Here is a 20,630-nt window from a genome sequence, read left to right as displayed (position 1 = left end):
GATGCGGATATCGCAAAGCCCGGCCTGGTGTCGTGTCTGTGGAAATGCAGCGGAAATGCGGGATGCCGAACGGCACACTCAGAGAAATTGAGAACAATTTCGCAATCCAGTGAAATATCCAAAATATGAACAATAATTGTTCGAAAATACATTTTCTACGGTAAAGCTTTCTTATTTTATAAAAAATTATTCAATGGATTATAAAAATATATCCTATTTATTGCGGTGCAGGAAGCTGCTGGCTTTGTGGCAGGGGGATATGAAAATAAACAATCAAAGCGGGTGGGTTGAATTGTAAGGGGGTGGTGCCACGTGAGGGGTGCGGCTGAAGGCGTAATAGAAGTTGGCGTGAGTAAACAATGAATTACGGAATCATGAAAGCAAATTGACTTTAATGCAAAAATCAAATATTTACACAGCGCGAGAAAAACTCAGTGCCGAGAGTTCGCGAGAGGAAGGGGACCAATGCAATTGCAATCTCCAGCAAAACGAGAGAGCAATAGACAGAGATAGAGACACAAAGACAAACAAACAAATGAAAGAACGAACGAAACGCATACAAATTGAGGTTATGTCAGACGTTCAGTTTCCGCTTCCTCGCTTTCTCCGAAAAATGGTTTCGGCACTTAAATCCCTCACACACACACACAAACACACACTAACACACACATGCTGACTTAGCTGTGATAGTGATAGTGGGGGAGGGACAGGGACAGTGGCCATCAGTGGGTTAAGAGTGGGGTCAGCTTTTGTGCGGCATTGGTCTGTGGCGCATCCGGTTTTCGAGTGTACGTTATTAGCTCTCTCTCTCTGACTGCGGTCCGGTCCGAGTGGAGGGGGAAATTTTACGATTTCATTCATTTTTGTGGCTGCCATTTGACGCCGCAAAATATGTAACAAAATTTTATTTCCCCGAAATAAGAGCCCAGCCCGACCCGAGCACGGCCACCACCCCGACCAGAACTTGGCTCGAATAAAAATAAAATTATTGAAACTATTATGCAATGCTTTGGAAGTAAGACTGCAAACACTTTAAAACAATTTTGCCCCTCGCAATTCGCCCAAGAATTTCTCAATTAGGGAACAAGACCCAAAGAACAAAGCTCAAATGTAATAAAGCACGGGGCGGACACCGTCCAGAAAAAAAAACTGCTAAAAAGTGGAACAGAGTGGAGCAGAATTGGAGAGCGATACAAGGGGACACAAATCTGAAAACCATAAAAGTGTCGCTTTCAATTGTTCCCCCAACCATCGGCTGCGGGCGACAATCGAAGCCAACAAGTGAAATTGAAACGTTCAATGGATAGTGTGCCGAGTGCTGGGTTGGTGGAAAGTTTAGGTAGATAGAGCACTGGGTAGAGGCGAAGTGTTGGGTTGGGCTAACGGGGGGCTTTCGAGGGTGCTCCAGACACACAACACACAAATTGATGATGATGTAGTGGGTGAGAGTGTGTGTGAAACTCTGTGGCAGGATTTTTATCGAGATTTTGTATGCTTTCGATTGGGATACGTCGCCTTTGTGAATAGGTTTGTTAATCCGACTGATAGTTACATTCTGATAACCAGGGAAAGTCTACAATTGGGCGATTAAAAAGCTGTGACTGCAGCTACCATTAATTTCTACCTTTCAGAGCACCAAAAAGGGATAATCGGGGAGCATTCGAATACTTAATTCGCCTATTCTAGTAGGGTATTTCGATTGCAGTGTCACCGCTGGTCACCGCTTCTTCATGGACTGCGTTTCTGTCAACGTTACTTTATTACTTTCTGGCTGAGAATGATGCCAGCGATGATTGACACCCCGGCTGGCAATAAATTTTTAATTTTCAATGCTTCCCTGATAGACTGACGGCCTGATGGACTGACTGTCTGACTTCCTTTTCTGCCGTTTCCCTGCGAGCTTGTTAAATTCAAATTAGAACGATGCTGGCTCCATCTCTCCGAAGGAGGAGTTGCCGCTGACAGGGAAGATAAATGACAGAGGACTGCGATCGCAACAAATTAACCTTGTTAGGGGGCGGCTGCAGCACTACGAGCACTACGAGTAGTACCAGTAGAAAACCCTGTGGAGTCGAGACATAGCTGGTGAAGAGGTGGTTGGTGGGGTGGTGGTTGTATGGGGCTGGAGGACAACAGTTACAAGTGTATGTAATTTTTTATCGTCTCCACTTCCGGCTCCGACTGACTTCTGACTGCGCTCCCACTGACGGACTGACTTATGAATGGCGTGTGGCAGGAAGTTGAGGCATAGTGGAAGAAAGAAAGACAAAGGGGGATGGTGATGGTGATGGTGATGGTGGCACTGCCACAGCGAGTCGATAAATCAGTTTGTGTATCAAATTGAATTCACGAGCGTGCACTTGACACCCGCACACGCACATTTATCAGCCAGTCAGGCAGCCAGCCAGCCAGCCAGCCATTCTTTCTGGGGTATCCTCAGGATGCTTCCTTCCAAGTCGTGGCAGAACTTACAATTCGCTGAAAAGAACTTTAACTCGAGGCTCGAGTGCAAAACCACAAAATTTTAATCTCAACTAAAAGCTGCAAACAAAAACACACAACAAGTAAAACAGCGAGGGGCGCATTATAAATTATTCATTACAAAACGCAACCGCGACACGCCCACACCCACGCCCACGCCTAGAACCCAGACCCACTACCCATTCTTTTTTATTCTGGTTTCCACAGCATTCACTCCCACCCAGAGGCCGCCTGCCGCTGACGGTTGCTCGTTTGCACCTAATTTGATTTTTAGTTGCTGCCCTCTGCCACAGTCTCTGCCTCGGATGCGGGTGCTGCTGCACTGGTGGCGACTCCAGCGCCGGAGCACGGACTGGCTGTGGTTGCCTCTTGGCATTCTCTTTGTACCCAGTATTCGGAGGGGACAAGGGTGTATTCCATTCCCATTAGATGGCTATCAGCTTACTTTGAGCAGAGGGTATCCTTTAGTCGGTAGAAATCACGGCAAATCACACACACACACATGAGGACAGGGGGCACACGCCTTGGCAGCTTGGCAACGCTTTATTTGCTCCTTTCCATTGCACGATTCAGCTTTCTTTTCATTCATTCCAGCGGCTGCCTGTCGAAAAAATGTCTGTTATGTGGCTACAGAATTTCGCAGTAATTAATGGCAACTGTTTGATTAAAAAATTCCATAGCAGCTCGCCATGTATTTCCCTATGCATGTCTCTGTTTTTGTGTAGTTTTAGTTCGACCCCATCCCCATACCCATCCCCATCCCATTACCCATCCCCATGCCCAATCCGGAATCCCATCCTTGGTCAACGTGGCTGAAGATGAATGCCGGCACGATGAAACGCTGCCAAGTTAAATCTATGCAAATTCCAGAGATCTCTTTAAGTGTTTGGCAGAGCTTCAGCGGATGAGTGCAGCGGGTAATCATCTCATCCCTGAAATGGGGATACCTGCAAAAAAGAGTTGTCAGCTGCGCACTTTCACCGAGTTGTGCAGCCCAGGGTCAAGTGAATGATCAGTATCTGAGAGGCTGATATGTCATTTCCTATTTAATTGCTGATTTGAATTGAAATGGCAGCAGCAATACAAATCAGAGAGAAAATTCAAAGTTTCGGGCTATCAAAAAGACCGCTAAGTGAGCCGGCCTCAGATATATCGAAAGAGGAAGTCGCGACAGCCAAGAGGAAGATACGCAAAACTTGGAAGTTATCAATTTGTCAATGGTTCATGTACGGTCTCATAAGCGCCTGTTTGGTGAGTTATTCCAGCCGTTGTGGTAGTGGTAGAATTCCATGCTAGCAGCACCTTTATGGGGTATCGTACAGGCCTTGAACATAGCGGACATGCTGAGCTATATGAAGACGATTTCTCAGATCAGTGGGTGCGGTCGGTGCATATTCCTGAAATACCAGCTCATACTGATGGCAGTGGGGGTTCTGGTCATATTTCTGCTATGCGCGATCGCCGTCGTGGTGCTTAAGCAGAGTGCCAATGGGCTGCGAATTGTGAGTCGAATCCCATCCAATCAGTACGCAATGAATCGTCTTCGAGTATTGTTTGCAGGTCGTAATGTTGATGTTCCTGGCAACATGGCTGCAGATGATGATGATCATCCTGCTGACTCATGAGTACCCGCTTATCCACGACATCGAAGTCATCTGGAAACGACACATGAGTCTGGAGTACTACGAGAACAAGGTGATACTAGGTTCCTCATCCTCATCCCCATATCGCTGCTTCCCTGATGATATTCGATGATATTTTTACGCAGTACGAGTGCTGCGGCATGATGGGACCCGATGACTACACCTACAACAAGGACTTGGTGCCCAGCAGCTGCTTTAAGCACCGCAGTATGATGTCCCAGGACTTGTACAAGTCTGGCTGTGCGACTAAGAAGACTACGCCCTCTGACTTGGCCATCACCGAGCTGGTATCAATCGCCTGTCAGGTGAGACAAAAATCATACGCCATACGTTTTGGGCCATCAAAGTATTCAAAGCCTCGTTTTCAGTACGTCCTGATTGTGGCCATCCTCCTCCACAGGAAGTACCTGGAGCGCAACCTGGTTGAAGCCCGCTCCCTGCGAGCACTGACAACTGCGCTTCTCCACCTACCGCCGTAATAACAAATTGCATTTGCATTCGGTTTTGGGATTCGGTCTGAAATTGGGACTGGCATGCGGGACAAATTGGATTGGACTCTGCCTGGATTTCTCATATTTCACCAGATGCAATCAATAACGATAAACACTCGAGTCTCCTCTTGAGTCTGCCGAAAGGGATTCAATGTCCCGAGTCCAGTGTCCGGCATGCATATGGATGAGCCAATAAAGAAATCAACAAAGCATGTCGGGGCGATTGAAAAAGTATTGCAAATGCCAAGGGATAGCCAGGGATTTGGACACGGACACGGACACGGACACGGAGATCTCGACTCGAATCGCAACAATATGCAAATGCAGCTAAGCGGCAAATATTCAAGGACAATCCAAATCCACCCACACCAGCCCACATCTCCCCCATCACGAGTTTATTCCTCTTTTATGTCCGTACATAAATTTTATTGTTGTCAACATTAAATTCTGGTCGTGGAAAACAATTTTGCAGCATTTGAAAATCCATAAAATATGCATACAAAATTGTCCAGCGGAACGACCAACTTTATGGCTAAATAGTTTGCTCCGGCCCCCATCGTTAATGCCTTTTTTATACGTATGGGTGTTCTGGCGGAAACTTTTTAGCCACCGCCACCGCCACCGCCATCCCCATAACCCTAACAACACTCTGGTCAAGCTGCTGAAGGAGCAACCCATCCAAAGTTTATGGCGGCAAAGGCAGGGCCTGAACCGAACTGAACACCAAAGGGTCATGTGGCTCATTAAACTTTGGCCAACAATTTTTTGCGGCACCCTGCCCACAAAGACAAACAGAAAGTTTTGCACTAAATATTTGGGGGAAAAAAATAGTCCAACGGGGCTGCGAGTACTATGTGGAGATCCATAGACAGACACAGACAGAGACGCCACAGTTTTCAGGGGATTGCAGTGTGGGATGAAATGGAATGGGCAGAGAATTACTTGGCACACATACGCCCCATTTAACGCTAGACAAATGGCAGAACCTAGGGAAATACACATTGAAATGGAAAGTGTGAAAGTGCTATGCCACAAAACAGTTAAGATTTGAAGGTACATCGAGTTTTAAGTTTGGGTTACTTATGAGATCTCGAACGGAGTCTAGAAACTGTGTTTCACTGAGCTTTGGGAGGCTTCTAGTGGATGGCTCTATTATCATTCTGAAAGGAAACTCTGCCACCCGCCAGCACCAAAAAGGTTTATCCTGAAAATGAGACCCACCCTTTGAGAACTCACCCACCACTCACCTTACTGGCTATCATTGATTCTCTGGAACATTTTAATTAGCGCAACATGTGCACGGACCTTTGTGGGTCCCATCACCCCGTTCCTCATCTGTGTTCCCGTACCCTGGGCGTTCCCATTCCCCTAATTAGCTTAAAAGCGAGTGCGTGTTTTATGCGACTACTGGAAGCTTTTTATTGCGTACGAACAAATCAACAAAGTGTCAACGGGCGGTCAGCAGGACTCTCCTCAGGAGTACCCATTCCTTTCCGCTTAGTATCCCCAGTGGGAGCCGAAGCCATCGAAACTGGCGTGGGAGACCACAGCGGCGGGCGAGTACTTGACGAAGGCAGTGGGCGCTGCGGCGGCGTAGGTCTTGGCGTAGACGGGGGCAGGGGCGGCATAGACCGGAGCTGGAGCAGCATAGACAGCTTTGGTCACGACGGGAGCTGGAGCGTACACTGGGGCAGGAGCGGAGTACACGGTCTTGGCCAGAACTGGGGCGGGAGCAGAGTACACTGTCTTGGCGTAGACTGGAGCAGGAGCAGCAGCATAGATGGACTTGGTGATTACTGGAGCGGGAGCAGAGTACAGGGTCTTGGGGGTGTAGACATTGTTGGTGATGCGGGAGTCCACTTTGCTCACGCTCGAGTAGGGGGTGACCACGTTCTTAGAGTAGGTGGAGACGGTGCCGCCGAAGGAGCGGACCACGTTCTGCTGGGTGGTGCCCACGGCATCGTAGTGGGGCTGGGCCAGCTTGGCCACCACAGGAACTGCGGCATAGGTGGTGGCTGGAGCCACGAACCCGGCGCTGGTCGCACCCATCAGAGCGCAGAAGGACAACAGGACGTACTTGAATGCCATGGCTGGAGGAGTTGGTTTGAGCTTCGAATGGGAACTGGAACTGACGATGGAATAGAGCTGTAGTTGCTACTGATGCCTAACTGCTTCGATTTCGCAGTTTTTATAGCCAAAACTGACAAAAACCGACAAAACCTCGAACCTATTGCCAAATTTCACGGCCATCGAGTCGAATGTGGCTCTGAGGGTCTCTGTATGTGTGTGACAGATTGACTTAGGCCTAAGCCGCTTCGACGTGTACTCGTAGAGACCCAGAGACAGAGCCAGGCCCAAAACTGGTTCAATGGGTCGACAAATGACTGCGCGAAAACCATGTCTCTCTCTCTCTCTCTTCACCTTTGTGCCCTGCCCATCTCTTCGTAAGTGAACTGGAGGCCAGCTGAGAAGCTCCTGCCTCACACTTCGGCGGGAAAGTGAATTATTTTGAATACTATCATCAGCTCATAAATTTTCCAGAGCAGCCAAAAGAAACGACAGCGAAAAACTTTTATTTGCTCGGCGTATTTTTCCATTAAATTGAGTTCAACTCAAGCAGCAAATATGCCCCCTCTGTACCTTGTCTATCGAGGGGGATGTTCCCCCTCGGATGTTGTGTCAACTTTTGTATCAGCGGGGGGTTGGTGCCACAATTGGGGCGTTGGTGGCAGCGACTTGTTTATGATTTTTGTTTGTTTTTATTCCAAGAGAGTTTGAGAAGTTGTTGTGCCCTTCAAGAGGGACATAAGAGACTGGGGGGAGGAATGCAGATGTGATGCTTTGGGGAAAGGGAAGGAAAAGATCGAATATCATCATGGGATATACAGAGAATCTGTGGCAAGGAATAAAACCAAACTTGGATCTCTTAAAGAACTGCACGTAAATATACTACACAAACCTTAATTCCCGATAAATCAGAATCTTCCGCAAATGATCCAAAAAACAACCCAATCTTTCCTACTTCATTAGATAAGTCTTACGTCTTATGGATAGGGCATCCAGCATTTCGGTTCTAAGGACTGCTTCTCTGTCTTGTGGGTCCACCTCCCCGGGAGTTCTTTTTGTTTTTCGCAAGTTTGGGAAATGAATTTCCCAGCTCCGCTGCTCACGGAGCGCATGATGAATATTTATTGAAATTACCAAAGTTGACGCTGCTCCAAATTGAATTGTGTTGCCAACTTGGGATGCGACTCTTTGGGGCAGCAACAGCTACACCTACCGCTCCGGCAACAGCTACAAATTTTGTGATTATTTTGGCCTGGCTCTTCCGTTTGCGCTCTTTTGGCAAATTGTTATTAATTTTACACTGGGGGCCCTGAACGCATCGCCCCTAAGCCTAATTACCGCGTTTAATTTATGTGAGCAAATTGGCTTTCGAGAAATTGCGCCAATCACTCAACGGACAGGTGAACAGGCATCGCTTTGTGGGCAGTTCAATTACCAATTTCCAATTACCAATAGCCAAAAAGCGCACCGCGGACCAGTGGATTGGCACGCGTCCGACGCGTATATAAGCCGCAACATTTCGGCCAGATCAGCATCAGTCGCAGCCCAGCCAGCCTGCCATCCGCTTCTTCAGACTCGTCTCTCACCGATCCGCCAGTCGCTATCCACAACATGGCCTTCCGCTACCTCATCACCCTCTGCGCCCTGGTGGCCTACGCCCAAGCCGGCCTCCTGGCCAGCCACGTGGCCGTAGCCAACCCGTCTGTGGACGCAGTAGCCTCCACCCAGCAGAACGTGGTCCGCTCCTTCGCCGGCACTGTCTCCAGTTACTCGAAGGCCGTCGATACGCCCTACTCCAGCGTCCGCAAGAGCGACACTCGCATCCAGAACAATGTCTACACCCCGGCCGTGGCCAAGACCACCTATGCTGCTCCGCTGTACACCCAGGCCACGCCTGTAGTGGCCAAGACCCTTGTTCACGCTCCGGTTGTACAGAAGACTGTGTATGCTGCTCCTGCCCCAGTTCTGGCCAAGGCTGTGTATTCTGCTCCTGCTCCAGTCTATGCCCCGGCTCCAGTCTATGCCAAGACAGTGTACTCTGCTCCAGCCCCAGTTCTGGCCAAGACCGTGTACTCTGCGCCCGCTCCAGTTCTGGCCAAGACCGTGTACTCCGCTCCTGCTCCTGTGTACGCCCCAGCTCCCGTCGTGACTAAGGCTGTCTATGCTGCTCCCGCTCCCGTTCTGGCCAAGACTGTGTCCTATGCCGCTCCCCTGGCCACAACTAATGTGAACCACGGACCCTCTGCCACCACCTACACCCACAATGCCCCCGCTTTGGGAGTGTCCAGCTACGGCAGCGCCCAGACCGTCCAGTACTCGCCCGCCACCAGCGTCTCGCACATGAGCTTCGATGGATTCGGCACCCACTGGGGTTTCTAGGCCACCTCTCCGCGGAGGCAGAGATTGTTAAAGCTTCTTGTTAATGTTGCCTGTTAATAAAACAAAGATCGATTGTTGCAAGTCAAACATGAGCAGAGCAGACCTTCCGGGTGACCGCAGCCTAACCTCAGGCCTCAATCGGCGCGGGCTAAGCGGAATAGGTACGGATCGAACAATGGGCTCGACCCCAGACCAGACATTATATCAGACTTTGGCAGCTGCTTTCCGCTACGTCATCGGCCTTCGGCGGGCAGAGGCGGGGGCGTAGGCGGAGTCGGAGTCGGAGGGGCGGCTGCTTTAAGCAGCTTTGCGATAAGTCGCGGAGGCGTGGCCGTGTCGTGTATATTCGCGCTTTACATTACGGCTCTTTAATTGGATTTAATACCCCAGGACCAGAAGCCAAAGAGATCTATCAAATGGGAGAAAGGCTAGCCGAAACTGAAGATACCCTTCTCTGTAGATTAATCCAACGGCAGTTAGCTTATGATATAGCAATCTGAACTTGGGTTTACGATGTCGACGGCTGTTGATGCCCGTTGGATCAATAATGCTTCTTTCTCTTATTATATATTCATTATACCCTCTGCAAGGGCTATCGTTATCTCTAGTTAATGTAATCCATATAAACTGAAATCGGTTGGGGCCATTGGCAGCCGGACACGAACCCGAAAACACGCGGACAGTCACGCGTTTACTTTTGCACTTGTTATTATTATCATCGTCGGTTAATTAACGGATATTTATGCTCTCATAACGGGTCCGCAACGCCACCGCACATTAATCGTTTACATGCTGCCACAGTTTCAGTTCCAGTCCCAGTCGCAGTCCACAAAAACCAGTTTAATCTTGACATTTGCCAAGAGCAAAGTGCCCATAGTGCCCATAATGTATCCATAGGTACTCAAACATGTACTTAATGGACTCAATGGGATCTATTGACAGGTCGCTGCAAGGAGAGAAAGAGAGAAAGATCTTGGCCCGACAGATCTAATGCTTGTTATGACAGTGATATTTGAGCGGGAATGAGGCGAACCACTCGGGTTGCATAAGCCATTCGATGGGAGTGGGAGCCAGATTCAAGTGTGGGATACCCTAACCAATCGGATCATTAAAATTCTCTCTTTTAAAGCGTTAATCTATAAAGGAATAACCAAATTTTGATAAAATGGGCGCCATTGCTTGAGTGAACTTTTTTCTACGCGTATTTTGCAGGTAACGGAGTAACAATTGTCTTCTGTAGTGCTTATCTGACCTTGGATTACCAGACATAGTCACATTTAACCTACACCAATTAAAGTTAACTCAAAATCTTGATTGGAGTGGAGTGGAGGCGCCAAGGCTCTTCAAGCCATCACCCGAGTGGGAGGCGCCGGTGCGGGGCGGGGCGATTTAAATTTGATGACCTCTTTAAGGTGACACTAATGAGACATGCAATGGAGCTGATCCATCCCTGGGGCCATTGGCCATGGGCCAGACAAGAACAATCAAATTAAATTAAATGAAAACGTGGCCGAAAAGAGTAGAGTGAGGGGTGTCTCAGGCTTCTACTTTTTCCCTGACAAATTAGCTGTCGTTGCTGTTGCAGTTGCTGTTGTTGTTGTTGTTTGGTTTTGATTTGCGATTTGATTGCAAACACGCCCCATGCTTCATTCCTCATGGCCCACACGGACAGCAAGAAGAAGATGTGCCACATTGTCCTTGTCTGAGTTGACAATTAGTCAATAATTTATTTCAATTTCATTTCGCATGCCAAGCACACTCGCATCTCTATAGAAACAGACACAGATACATTCGTACGAGTATCTGTGTGACCTAACTGCACTTTAATTACATTTACATTTGGGCTTAAATTTTTGGCCAAGCTGCCGGAGAGATGACACAGAAAAGCAGGGAGGCAGTGACGGCAGGCCTACACTGAGGGAAAATCATTGCCTCGAATCCCTTTCTTAGTAGTTTTTCTGTTCAGAGTATTCTCGTCCTTGCAGATGGACAGCTTTTCCGCCAGTGTAGCCGAGTGAGGACATGCCATTGTTGCAATGCAATTTAGGTAAGCGAATTTTCATGATTTAAATAACAGCATTATGTGTGGCAGATTTTGTATTTATCTGTGTGTGGGGGCATGTGTATGGGTGTGTGGCAGGGCGAAAAACTGCAGACAGAGTCGTTTCGGTTTTGTGCTGTAGCAGACTGTAGTGCCCTGCACAGGGCTGTGTACTGGTATAATTAAATTATGGCTGGACATAAGACGCATAATAAGTCATAAATCAAATTTACCTATCCCACGGGCCTCACTGCCTGACTCACTGCCTGCCTCACTGGCAGACGCCACACTGGATGCCACATCTGAGGCGAACGAGTGCTCGGGTCAGGCGACGCCGTCACAGACATTTAGACGGAACAAGGACACGACACGCATTCCCCCCTGCATTCTTGACTGTGGGGCATGGCACAGCATTTTGATGGACATTATGACGACTCTGTCTCGGCAAACAATTAGACAATTGATGCATCTGATGGGGCTCTGGTGTCTGTCCGTTTCTATTTGTATTTGTATTTGCATTTGCATTTACATTTGCATCTAGGCGTGTATCTGTATGTCGGCGTGGACGTGGACTCCGCAGAACCAGAAAAGGGCCGTCCCTGTCCCAGTCCCTGTTCCTGGCCTGAGTTTGCAACTGTGAGTGCGTTTAATGTTGCCGCTGTCAGGGACAGCCGTAGTTGAAGCATGCCATTGCAACAGAAACATTTCGCCAGCAGGCAGCAAATGTATGTAGATTTGTTGCCTTGTTGTGGCCTGTGTCTGTTTTAGATGTTTTCCGTGGCACGGTACACGCGTCAGTTTCTATGGGTGCTAATAGCCAATACAATACATTGTTCGCAGAGGCATAACCAAATAGTAAGCTTTCTTCGGGATAAACATGTGAGTCGACTCACCATGTTTCTCCTTTAATTTTAAATGTTTCAACTTTGAACAAAGCCGATAGCCCCGGCAGCTAGTGGTCCATTAACTGAAATATAAACTTTGAATACTCCGAAATAACGCTACTTATTTTGATCCTTGAATTTCGCCTTCCTCAACGAGGCCCAGGCTCCCCTCCTCGCCAGCGCAAACAAATTGCTCCGCTTATCCACAAAGTAATGCACAAATGCCAGAGCCACTCGGGCTGAAGTAGAAAAGAAAGCAGACTCGTCTCATCCCATCCCATCCCATCTCGACAGCCATCGCGATATGTCATAGACGCAGACGCAGACGAAGACCCAGACAAAGGGCAGCCCTCCGCTGATACGCATCGCGGAGCTCCGAGGCTGATTAAAATTTAATTTTTAATTTAAAGACTGTTTGTATTTTATTTGCAGTCTTGTTGCGGGACAAAACAAATGGATTTGGTTGGTGTGTGGAGGGAGCGGGGGAGCGGGGCAGGCGAGCGGCCCTTCGAAGGTCGTCTTGGCTGTTGATTTATCATTACTTTATGCAAATTGACCGCTTACCTTTGAGCCTTATCTGCGCATCTGTGTCGACTCGATTCCAGGTTTCTTTTCTCCGACCTGTCTATCTTTTAACCCTGGTTCTCGTTTTCCCTTCCTGCCTGCTATGCTGCCTGGCTGGCTGCCTGCCTGCCACGTGCAATGTCAATGCCAAGCGATTAACATTCAATTAGCTTCTGGCTTCATCAATGATTTTATCGCAGCCATTTGGGGCCGGGCCAACAGTGCGGGGAAGGCCAGTGGCTGTGGTTGGGGGGAGTCCTGTTGCTGTGGCAGGTTTGAGTGTAAATTGTGGCAAATTATCATTAGCCTGTTGAGGGTGGATGTAAATGGTGTGGGGGGTATGTGGGCCCCAACAAGGACAACAACGACATCTTCACATCTTCAAAAGGTTTTTATGACATCAACAGCTGTCGTTGACAGATTATTGTGGCGATTATTTTAGCAAGATAGGAAAGGACACGACAGACGACAGACGACAGAGGACAGAGGAGGCATCAGCAGATGGAGCACAAACAGAACCCGAGCGGGGGGTCTGCCCCAAGCAGCCAGGAGCAGGAGGAGACGTCTCTGCTTTGTGCGTTCAACTGGAAATTGTCAACCATGTTGTTGCTGGTGGCCCCTTTGTCCTCCTGGCTGCTCGACACATGTGGCAGAACCCAGTTAGGGCCACTTAAACATCTTGTGGCTCAACACTTGTAAATAACTACGTTGGCGCTGGAAAAGTTGTCACATTTTTATAAACACTACTGAAACATGGCGAACGAGCCTTCGAGAACCTCCGTTTGGGCCCTCAAGATCTCCTGTGTGTGTCCCCTATTCTTGCTATGCTTTGATGTACTTGCATATTGGTTTACTATTCTCCGTTGGGTGGAGAAAATTGTCAATTGTGCTTGGGACTGGATGAACAATAATATTTAAAAATTTCAAAAGGGTCGAGAAGATGTGTTTCTGCACCGTGCTTGTTCTAAAGATCTCAGTGGTGCTTAGCATTCTTTTATTGGTAGTAAGTTAGCCCAGCGACATCCGTCCCTAGCTAAACCCATGGCGCATCCCATTCCACAGCTTTTCAATGTATTGGACATAATTGAGGGCGGTCAAAACCTAAACGAGGTAACAATGAAAGGCAAACTTCTGCTCGTGCTGTGCTTCGTCTTGAACTCCTTCCTTATAGCCATCCTCTGTGCGGGCCTATATGCGGCGATACGCCAGAATCTTAAGCTTATGCAAATGGTGTGTTGCAGTCAGAGAACCTGTAGATAGCTTCAGTTTAATATGCATTTCAAGATACTTTCAGCTTATTTTCGCATTGGTTAGCTACTTCCTGGGGAAGATGTCGCTCTGGATCGTTGCTGGGAACCAGGGAGGAGTCGTCGAGCTGGTGGTCACCCACCACTGGTACAAGCTGACTTTGGTTGCAGCGGTAAGCGTTGATCTGCTATGTAACAAATCCCTATCCCTATCCCTATCCCTCTCCCTATCCCCTCCCAGGTGATCTGCATTTTGCTGCTTACGTGTTTTTGCCTGAGGGTAAAGGATGACGATGGTGAAGACCCCCCGTTTCGTTAGGAAATTTTGGGAAATACATACCTGAGAATATTCCGTCTATACCATGAGCAATTAATGTGATTATTATCAAATACAATCTTGTATAATTGGACTAATTAAGAGTTGCCTTCACACTCGCCAAACATTAAGTTTTCTGCCCCACTCTCCTCCTTAAAGTTTCCTCCTGGAAATGTCCTCGAAGTGTCGATGAAGTTGTTGATATCAAGGGGGACAGAAGGATGGGGGAATGCTTGACAATTGTGGGGGTTGTGTGGGTAATCAAATTACATGCGGAATTATGGACACCCGCAGGACCATAACGGCAGCCAATAAAGATCGCAATGAGCAGATAAGCGGAAGCTGTGACCCCCGCCAGGGGGTCCTGCGATACCAGAGGGCAATACTGTCATCTGCTGCCGTTGATGTTAATGCTGTTGATGGCGTTGCTTTAAATGAAATTTAACGATGCACACAAATAATGACACTTTACATTTTAAAACACTTTCGCAGTCGGTCAGGAGTCATCATCCAGCGGCAGTCGGACATCGTTCGATTGGAGGAGGACAACGATGCTCATTATACGCATTTCATTTGACACTTTTATTGGCCCAGATGTCCATGGCTGATATTTCAGATGGGCCAAACGAAATGTGTAATGCTCTTCCGCATCCCCTTCTGGTTTATGCGGGCCATTTTATGGCCAGCAACGGATACCGATAAGGGTATTAAATTTGTTCGCCACTTTTCCGCCTCTCTCTCTTGGCCATAAAGTCGCCCGTCCGGCCACATCACTCAGCATTTGGCCAATTACGCAAAAAAGAGAAAATACTCTTTTGCCACACCTCCCCACCTCCTCACCTCCTCGTGTGTGTGTGTGTGTGTATGTGTGTATGGGAGAACGTGTCGAAGTGCTGAAAAGTGCAGCAAGTTTCAAGGATGTGTGTGTGTGTGTGTGTGTGTGTGGGGGTCGGGTGAAAAGTGCTTAGGTCTGGAGTGGCTCATTAGAGGTGTTCGCTACCGCTGCCCCGAAGGTGTTGCGGGTAAATTGTGTGGAAAAAACGCGCTTTCCCCAGCACTCACACCTTAACACTCATCTACTTTTGTGAGTGCTTCGCCGGCCGCTGGCTAGAACCAAATTGGGGATGAAAAGTGTGTTCTGAGCTCCCATTTAAATACTTGGAAAAATATGCCCAAAAATTGAATATTCGTGTTCCTTTTTTCATACTTTTAATTCCACAACTGGCATAATTAAAGCCTGCGACGGCCAGGCCAGGCCCCTGGGGGCGATTCTCTTGGAGAAATTGCGATTGTCGCCAAGCGGTTTGGGGCCATAACAGCATGTCGTCGTCGTCGTTGCCGTTGTCGTTGTCCTCGTCCAGGCGTATGTCCTGCGGCTGATTAAAATCTATTAGAGTCAAAGAGATGTAAGACACAGTGCAGGCGGCCGCTCTCCATGGGTGCTGGCATTCGTGGGGGTTCGGGGTTTTGGGGGAGGAATACTTTGGCCAATGACTTGGCATGTAAATGTCGACGTTGGCGTCGACGGCAACGCAATTGAAATGCATGCGGCGGAAACTTCCAACTTGTCAGAGAAGGGTATGCATGGAAGGGTATTCCGATGCAGACATTAGCTTTGACTAAAGAGGGAGGCAACAACAAGCTGAAAAGCTTTGTAAAGAAATTATTATCTCCATCGAAATGTAAGCTGCAGTTATTTAAAGAGGGACACTCTCTGAAGAGAGAGGGATAGAGTTAGATATCCTAGATCTAATAGAGGCTTCTTCTTGTTGGTTAAAGCTTCCTGATGTACTATGTTAAACACTGTTCTAATACGAGTATGTACACAAAATGTATGTTCTGGATTGGCTACTCGCTGGCCGTCAATAGATCAGTTCTAAAGGGCATTTAAAATGCAGCTTCTTCCCAAAGTTTGAGCTCCCTTCCTATTGTTCTTGTTGTTGTTGTTTTTGCTGTTGGCAGAAGTCGCACACAAAAGTTTCCAATGCTAAGTTTTCTACGGAAATTGTGCAGCTGTTTGGCGAGTGTGTGGGTGTGGGTGTGTGTGTGTCTCCTCTCAGATATCCTGCAGAGCGAGAGCTTGTAAAGGCAAATTTGTTGAAATATTCATTTAATGGCTGCCACGCCTACTACTATCCTGGATGCACGGGGGACGGGATCGAGCGGAGCATTCAATATGATTTTTCATGATTAAAGCGCGTGCCGGGTACGTTTTTATCGGCCGAAAGACATTTGCCCAGCGATGCCCGGAGTTCGATTGGAATTTTCTTATAAATTGTCGCCCCAACAAATGTGTCCACACACACACACACACACACACACGGGGGGGAGGCTGGGGTTGGAAAATGCTCTCACACGCTCGCATAATAAAGTGATTTTAAAGGGCACTTTTCCCCGCTTTTCTTTCTCTCAGATGGCGTATGCGTAAAATTTCCATTTGTGCGAGGCACTCAACTTTATTGAACTTGAAGTGGAGACCCGCTCTCCAGCTCTCTCCCTCTCTCTCCGTCTGTCTCTCTGTCTGATAATGTTTGTCAGATAGAGCACATGTGTGTGGTATGTGGTATCCCTGCTTCTGGCTGCTCCAAGATGTCCTGGCTTTACAATTCATTAAAATTTCATATAAATGCTGCGGATGATGGGCTTGAACGATCATGAACGGGGCATGCCACACACAGACAATGGCCAACCGGGGGTAATCCACTTTGCAGCTGGAGCTGGAGCTGGAACTGGAGCTGAAACTGCAGCGCGTCGCATCGTGTCCGTTATTAACTGCCAGTTACAAATGCGCCACAATAACGGTATTAAAAGCCCTGCGAAAGCGTCAAGTCATAAACTGCTCATCAGTCTTGAGTAACAGTAACTCGCTCTGGCTGCCACTTGCCCCTTGCCACTCTCCCCTCTCCCCGCTCGTCCCGTGTAAGTGTAATTATGCGACGCCGCTGCAAAAGTTGTGCTATCACAACTCATTGTCTCGTCGCCACGGCGGGGCAGGAAGTGGAAGCGGCAAAAGCCGGCGGCAAAACATGCCACCAAGGGGGGTGGTGTGGTGTGGGGTGGGGGCCTGCAACGTTGTCTGTGCGCCTTTGCTCTTTTGACGCTGATAATGCAATTTCCGCCAGCGCCATTTTGCCCCAGCCCTCGCGTAATTTACTGTTGTGCAATGTTTCATTTTTGTTGTGCGCTTTGCGAGCCTTTAAAGCAAGGATCCGCTCTCCGGAGTAACTGTGGCACAATCAACGCGGCAAGTTTCTCCTATTTATCTACATAGAGTTAATTGAAAGCATTCAAATGCCAGATACAGAGACAGAGACGCCAACAATACCGACTGCGTGATGTGTCAACATCTTTTGATGCCACATAATCCCCCTCCACGCCTCGCCACACCATTCATTCATTCCGCCCCACAATACGGGTGGGAGTAGTACGGGAACATGTCTCTCCTCTCCGTCTTTATTACAAATTGGTTTTTTGCAACAACCACCCACCCACTCGCATGTTTCGTGCGCAATTTGCACCACCGAAACGAGTGTGGAAATGTGGAACGAGGGGCAGCAGCAAAAACCGACCAATACTCTCTACAAATGTGCAGAAAAAATAAATTGCAGCACACGGCTAACCCACCTAACGGTAAAATGGTGAAATGGTGCCGTGGCAACGTGTCCTGTATACCTGTATACCTGTGTCCTGTTTGCCACGTTAACAAACTGAAATCGAAAGTTTGACTGCGGTCAACGCTGGGCATTGTCATTCTCTATCGGTTGTGTCTCGCTTGTCTCCCTCCTCCGACTGACTGCTGACTGTCAGATTGAATGGTTTATGTGTGACACCTTTGACCGGTCGCAGAGGTGCCACAAGGGCAGGCCGCTCTCTGCCAGACGATATAAATTAAAATTCAGCTCGAAAGCCGAGCAGCTTTAAGCCTCCGCTACATATCGGGAGGCTTGTGGGGCTAAAGGGCTTCGAATTGTACTCTTAGGTTTACAGGCAATAAAAACACCTTTGATTTAACTAGATAAAATGGTGACTAGTTTATCAGTTTATAAGGAGGATGTTCAAACATAATTAGGCGACACCCGTACGGATAGATTCATCTAAAAAGCCATAAACAGCTCAATAGGGTAGGTTTTAATAGGGCTACAAATTGTATATATCTTTACAGTGCTCGATTGCAAAACTTAACACTCAACGGCTTTTTGTCTGAAGGGAAGGCAAATCGCAGGAGAGAGAGTGTCCCCTGCCATCAGCTGGGCTGTCCTATTCCCTCATGATCATACAGTTCCGTGAACTCCGATTCAAAAAACACCCATACTGATTCATACACCTATAAAAATATCATTCTTTGGGACTCATTTTCTGGCAACAACCTTAAAAGTGTATCATTCCGGTATTGCTCAGCATTGAAATTGCCATCCCTGATTTCCGGGTCCTTTCATTTGCCCGGCAAAAGTCACGTGGCATTCATAATTCTTAAAATGGCGCCATCAGAAATTATGTAGCAATGCTAAGTGCACCCCAACATCTGTCCCTCGCCCTCTGACTGGGGTGGGGGCTATACGTGACCAGCATTTGTCGCACGCCAAAGTATGCTGCGATTTTTCGGGGATCAGAATGGAATGGGATGGGATGGGATGGAATGGGATGGGTCCTTCATTCTAGCTGGCCAAACAATGGGGAATTGATTTTGGTTTTCGGCCAAGTGCAAGCTGATTATGGAATTAAAACATATTTCTGTCTCAGAGCTTAAAACTTTAAGTGGCAAAGGTTGTCGCTGCGTTCTTGGTACGTGACATTCTTTTCCTTTCGGAGTTTATCACGTGACAAGTTTTCCAGCTTTGCGCTTATTTTCCACACTCCCAAAGAGAGAGGACGAATGCGTTTCATTTTCATTGTGGGAGAAAAAAAATAACTTTTCACGTGTGTGGGAAAAGGGAAATGAATAAGCAAGCGAAACTACAAAGAAGTTAACTGCAAAAGCGAGCTACGAAAGTGAACTTGGGTTACAAAGGAAAGCCAGAGAGAGAGAGAGGGAGAGAGGGAGAGATGGGAAGAGGCAAAGGCTGATAAATAGCGTTGAATGGAAAAGCTCAAGGAAAGAGGAAAAGGAAAAGCACAAAAAAATAAACAATTCGCCTTTTGAAATGCTAAACGTGAGAGAAAACACAGGGAAACACAGGGCCAGGGGCACTCTTCACACGCTGTCTGCAAGGACACGGCCCAGGACCCGGACTCGTGTATTTTTATTAGCACATCGGGGACACGGATACGGATACGGATGGGAATGGGGATGGGGCTCGGGATGGGGATGGGGATCCGTTTATCTTGTTACTTGGCACCCGCTCAATGCCAAATACATTTATCTTGTCGTATTTATTTTGTACCACATTAATTTCGCTCGTGTTTGAGCAGAAATTGACTTATTTGCATTCGGTTTAATTTGTACGAACATCAATATGGCATATACGGCATACAAAAATCCTCCCCCGAAAAGGACTGCAGGGCAGGGCAAGGGTACAGGCCGTGGTAGTGGTTGCCAAGGGGATGTGGATGCTGCGGCTTACACAGCCACAGGTGTTGCAAGTGTCAAATTTGTGATTGATGGAAGGCCGAACTGGGCTGAACAAAAATTATGATATTTATTCTTAAAAGTGATTCGTGCAGATGGGTGTCAGCCAAAAGAAAAGCCAGATTTAAACAAATCTTGGAAAATCACTCACATTTTGGCATACGTAAACGAAAAAGTGAAATTTCGAATATTTGATTAGCTTTCTAAGTGATTTGCTTATGATATTCTGATTTTATCGTAAGACATAGAATTATGTATGCACGAGTGCCTTTCCTTCCTGCCAATTTCTTTTCTTTAGAACTGAAAGGTTTTTGAATGATTAAAAATATGCTTTCTTATGCAGGTATCTTTATAGGAACAATCGGCCCAACAGCAAATCCAAAATATTCTAGAAAAACACCTAACAAGCTGGTCTTTTCACTTCTGTAACTTTTTTTAGACCACTCACACTGTGTTTAGACCAAAACACAAACACCTATTGGCCATTTTCTCAATTTCATGTTGTTTAAAGATGCCCACAATCTTGAAAATCCATTCAATATGTAAGCTCCAATAGTAACATCGGAGACCAATTGAAGCATTTTCATTTAATGCCACTTAAATAGAAATGAATAGAAATTTTCAAATGACAAAATAAAGTATCAGCCACAGAATGGCGTATTCCAAAGCCAAATGAAATAATATTAGCCACACGGCCGTGGTGCGCTTCATGGAACAGCGACGACAGACAAAATGCATTTTTCATAAAGCAGACAGCGATACGTGTGTGTCTGTTGCGGGAGCGGGAGCGGGAGCTGGGTGGCCAGGAAGATGGGAAGCTGCTTTGTTTGGGGCTGAAGTTGGGGGCCAGCAACAGCAACGAGCTACCTGTAGACGTCTATCGACAGCCAGCGGCCACGGCAGAGAGCACAATGGAGGATGGAGGATGGAAAATGGCCGAGAGCGCAAAAT

The 20,630-nt window shown here is 47.5% G+C and overlaps 4 protein-coding genes across 6 annotated transcripts; 3 read left to right on the top strand and 1 right to left on the bottom strand.

Moving 5' to 3' along the window:
- Positions 1-3,583: 3,583 nt before the first annotated feature.
- On the top strand, positions 3,584-5,060 carry LOC6597195 (protein late bloomer). Of its 2 annotated transcripts, none has more exons than XM_002022304.2 (5): positions 3,584-3,732; positions 3,804-3,983; positions 4,042-4,176; positions 4,250-4,429; positions 4,493-5,060. In XM_002022304.2, exons 1-5 carry the CDS (start codon positions 3,706-3,708, stop codon positions 4,601-4,603), a joined length of 633 nt encoding a protein of 210 aa, XP_002022340.1. In that variant the 5' UTR covers positions 3,584-3,705; the 3' UTR covers positions 4,604-5,060. The 2 variants fall into 2 exon arrangements, with proteins under 2 accessions (XP_002022340.1, XP_026845619.1); XM_026989818.1 differs by having other exon boundaries at positions 4,525-4,608.
- Positions 5,061-6,112: 1,052 nt separating this feature from the next.
- Positions 6,113-6,703, bottom strand: LOC6597196 (cuticle protein 76). Its single transcript, XM_002022305.1, has one exon. It carries the CDS (start codon positions 6,701-6,703, stop codon positions 6,113-6,115), a length of 591 nt encoding a protein of 196 aa, XP_002022341.1.
- Positions 6,704-8,293: 1,590 nt separating this feature from the next.
- Positions 8,294-9,061, top strand: LOC6597197 (pupal cuticle protein G1A). Of its 2 annotated transcripts, XM_026989874.1 has the most exons (2): positions 8,294-8,860; positions 8,987-9,061. In XM_026989874.1, exons 1-2 carry the CDS (start codon positions 8,294-8,296, stop codon positions 9,059-9,061), a joined length of 642 nt encoding a protein of 213 aa, XP_026845675.1. The 2 variants fall into 2 exon arrangements, with proteins under 2 accessions (XP_026845675.1, XP_002022342.1); XM_002022306.1 differs by having other exon boundaries at positions 8,294-9,061.
- A 4,378-nt stretch (positions 9,062-13,439) lies between these two features.
- On the top strand, positions 13,440-14,202 carry LOC6597198. Its single transcript, XM_002022307.2, has 4 exons — positions 13,440-13,553; positions 13,613-13,780; positions 13,845-13,970; positions 14,039-14,202. Exons 1-4 carry the CDS (start codon positions 13,491-13,493, stop codon positions 14,114-14,116), a joined length of 435 nt encoding a protein of 144 aa, XP_002022343.2. The 5' UTR covers positions 13,440-13,490; the 3' UTR covers positions 14,117-14,202.
- Positions 14,203-20,630: the final 6,428 nt, after the last annotated feature.

Source organism: Drosophila persimilis, unplaced genomic scaffold (assembly GCF_003286085.1).
Source record: "Drosophila persimilis strain 14011-0111.01,24,50 unplaced genomic scaffold, DperRS2 tig00000431-arrow-pilon, whole genome shotgun sequence".
In the NCBI taxonomy this organism is placed as follows: domain Eukaryota; kingdom Metazoa; phylum Arthropoda; class Insecta; order Diptera; family Drosophilidae; genus Drosophila; species Drosophila persimilis.
This window is presented reverse-complemented; position numbering and strand designations above follow the sequence as displayed.

Excerpts from the sequence above, each read along its gene's own strand:
- LOC6597195 (XM_002022304.2), top strand. The coding sequence starts at position 3,706 with ATGTACGGTCTCATAAGCGCCTGTTTG. Across the intron at positions 3,984-4,041 it reads GTGCCAATGGGCTGCGAATT|GTCGTAATGTTGATGTTCCT; the intron begins GTGAGTCGAATC and ends TATTGTTTGCAG. Across the intron at positions 4,177-4,249 it reads TGGAGTACTACGAGAACAAG|TACGAGTGCTGCGGCATGAT; the intron begins GTGATACTAGGT and ends ATTTTTACGCAG.
- LOC6597196 (XM_002022305.1), bottom strand. The coding sequence starts at position 6,703 with ATGGCATTCAAGTACGTCCTGTTGTCCTTCTGCGCTCTGATGGGTGCG.
- LOC6597197 (XM_002022306.1), top strand. The coding sequence starts at position 8,294 with ATGGCCTTCCGCTACCTCATCACCCTCTGCGCCCTGGTGGCCTACGCC.
- LOC6597198 (XM_002022307.2), top strand. The coding sequence starts at position 13,491 with ATGTGTTTCTGCACCGTGCTTGTTCTAAAGATCTCAGTGGTGCTTAGC. Across the intron at positions 13,781-13,844 it reads ATCTTAAGCTTATGCAAATG|CTTATTTTCGCATTGGTTAG; the intron begins GTGTGTTGCAGT and ends AGATACTTTCAG. Across the intron at positions 13,971-14,038 it reads AGCTGACTTTGGTTGCAGCG|GTGATCTGCATTTTGCTGCT; the intron begins GTAAGCGTTGAT and ends ATCCCCTCCCAG.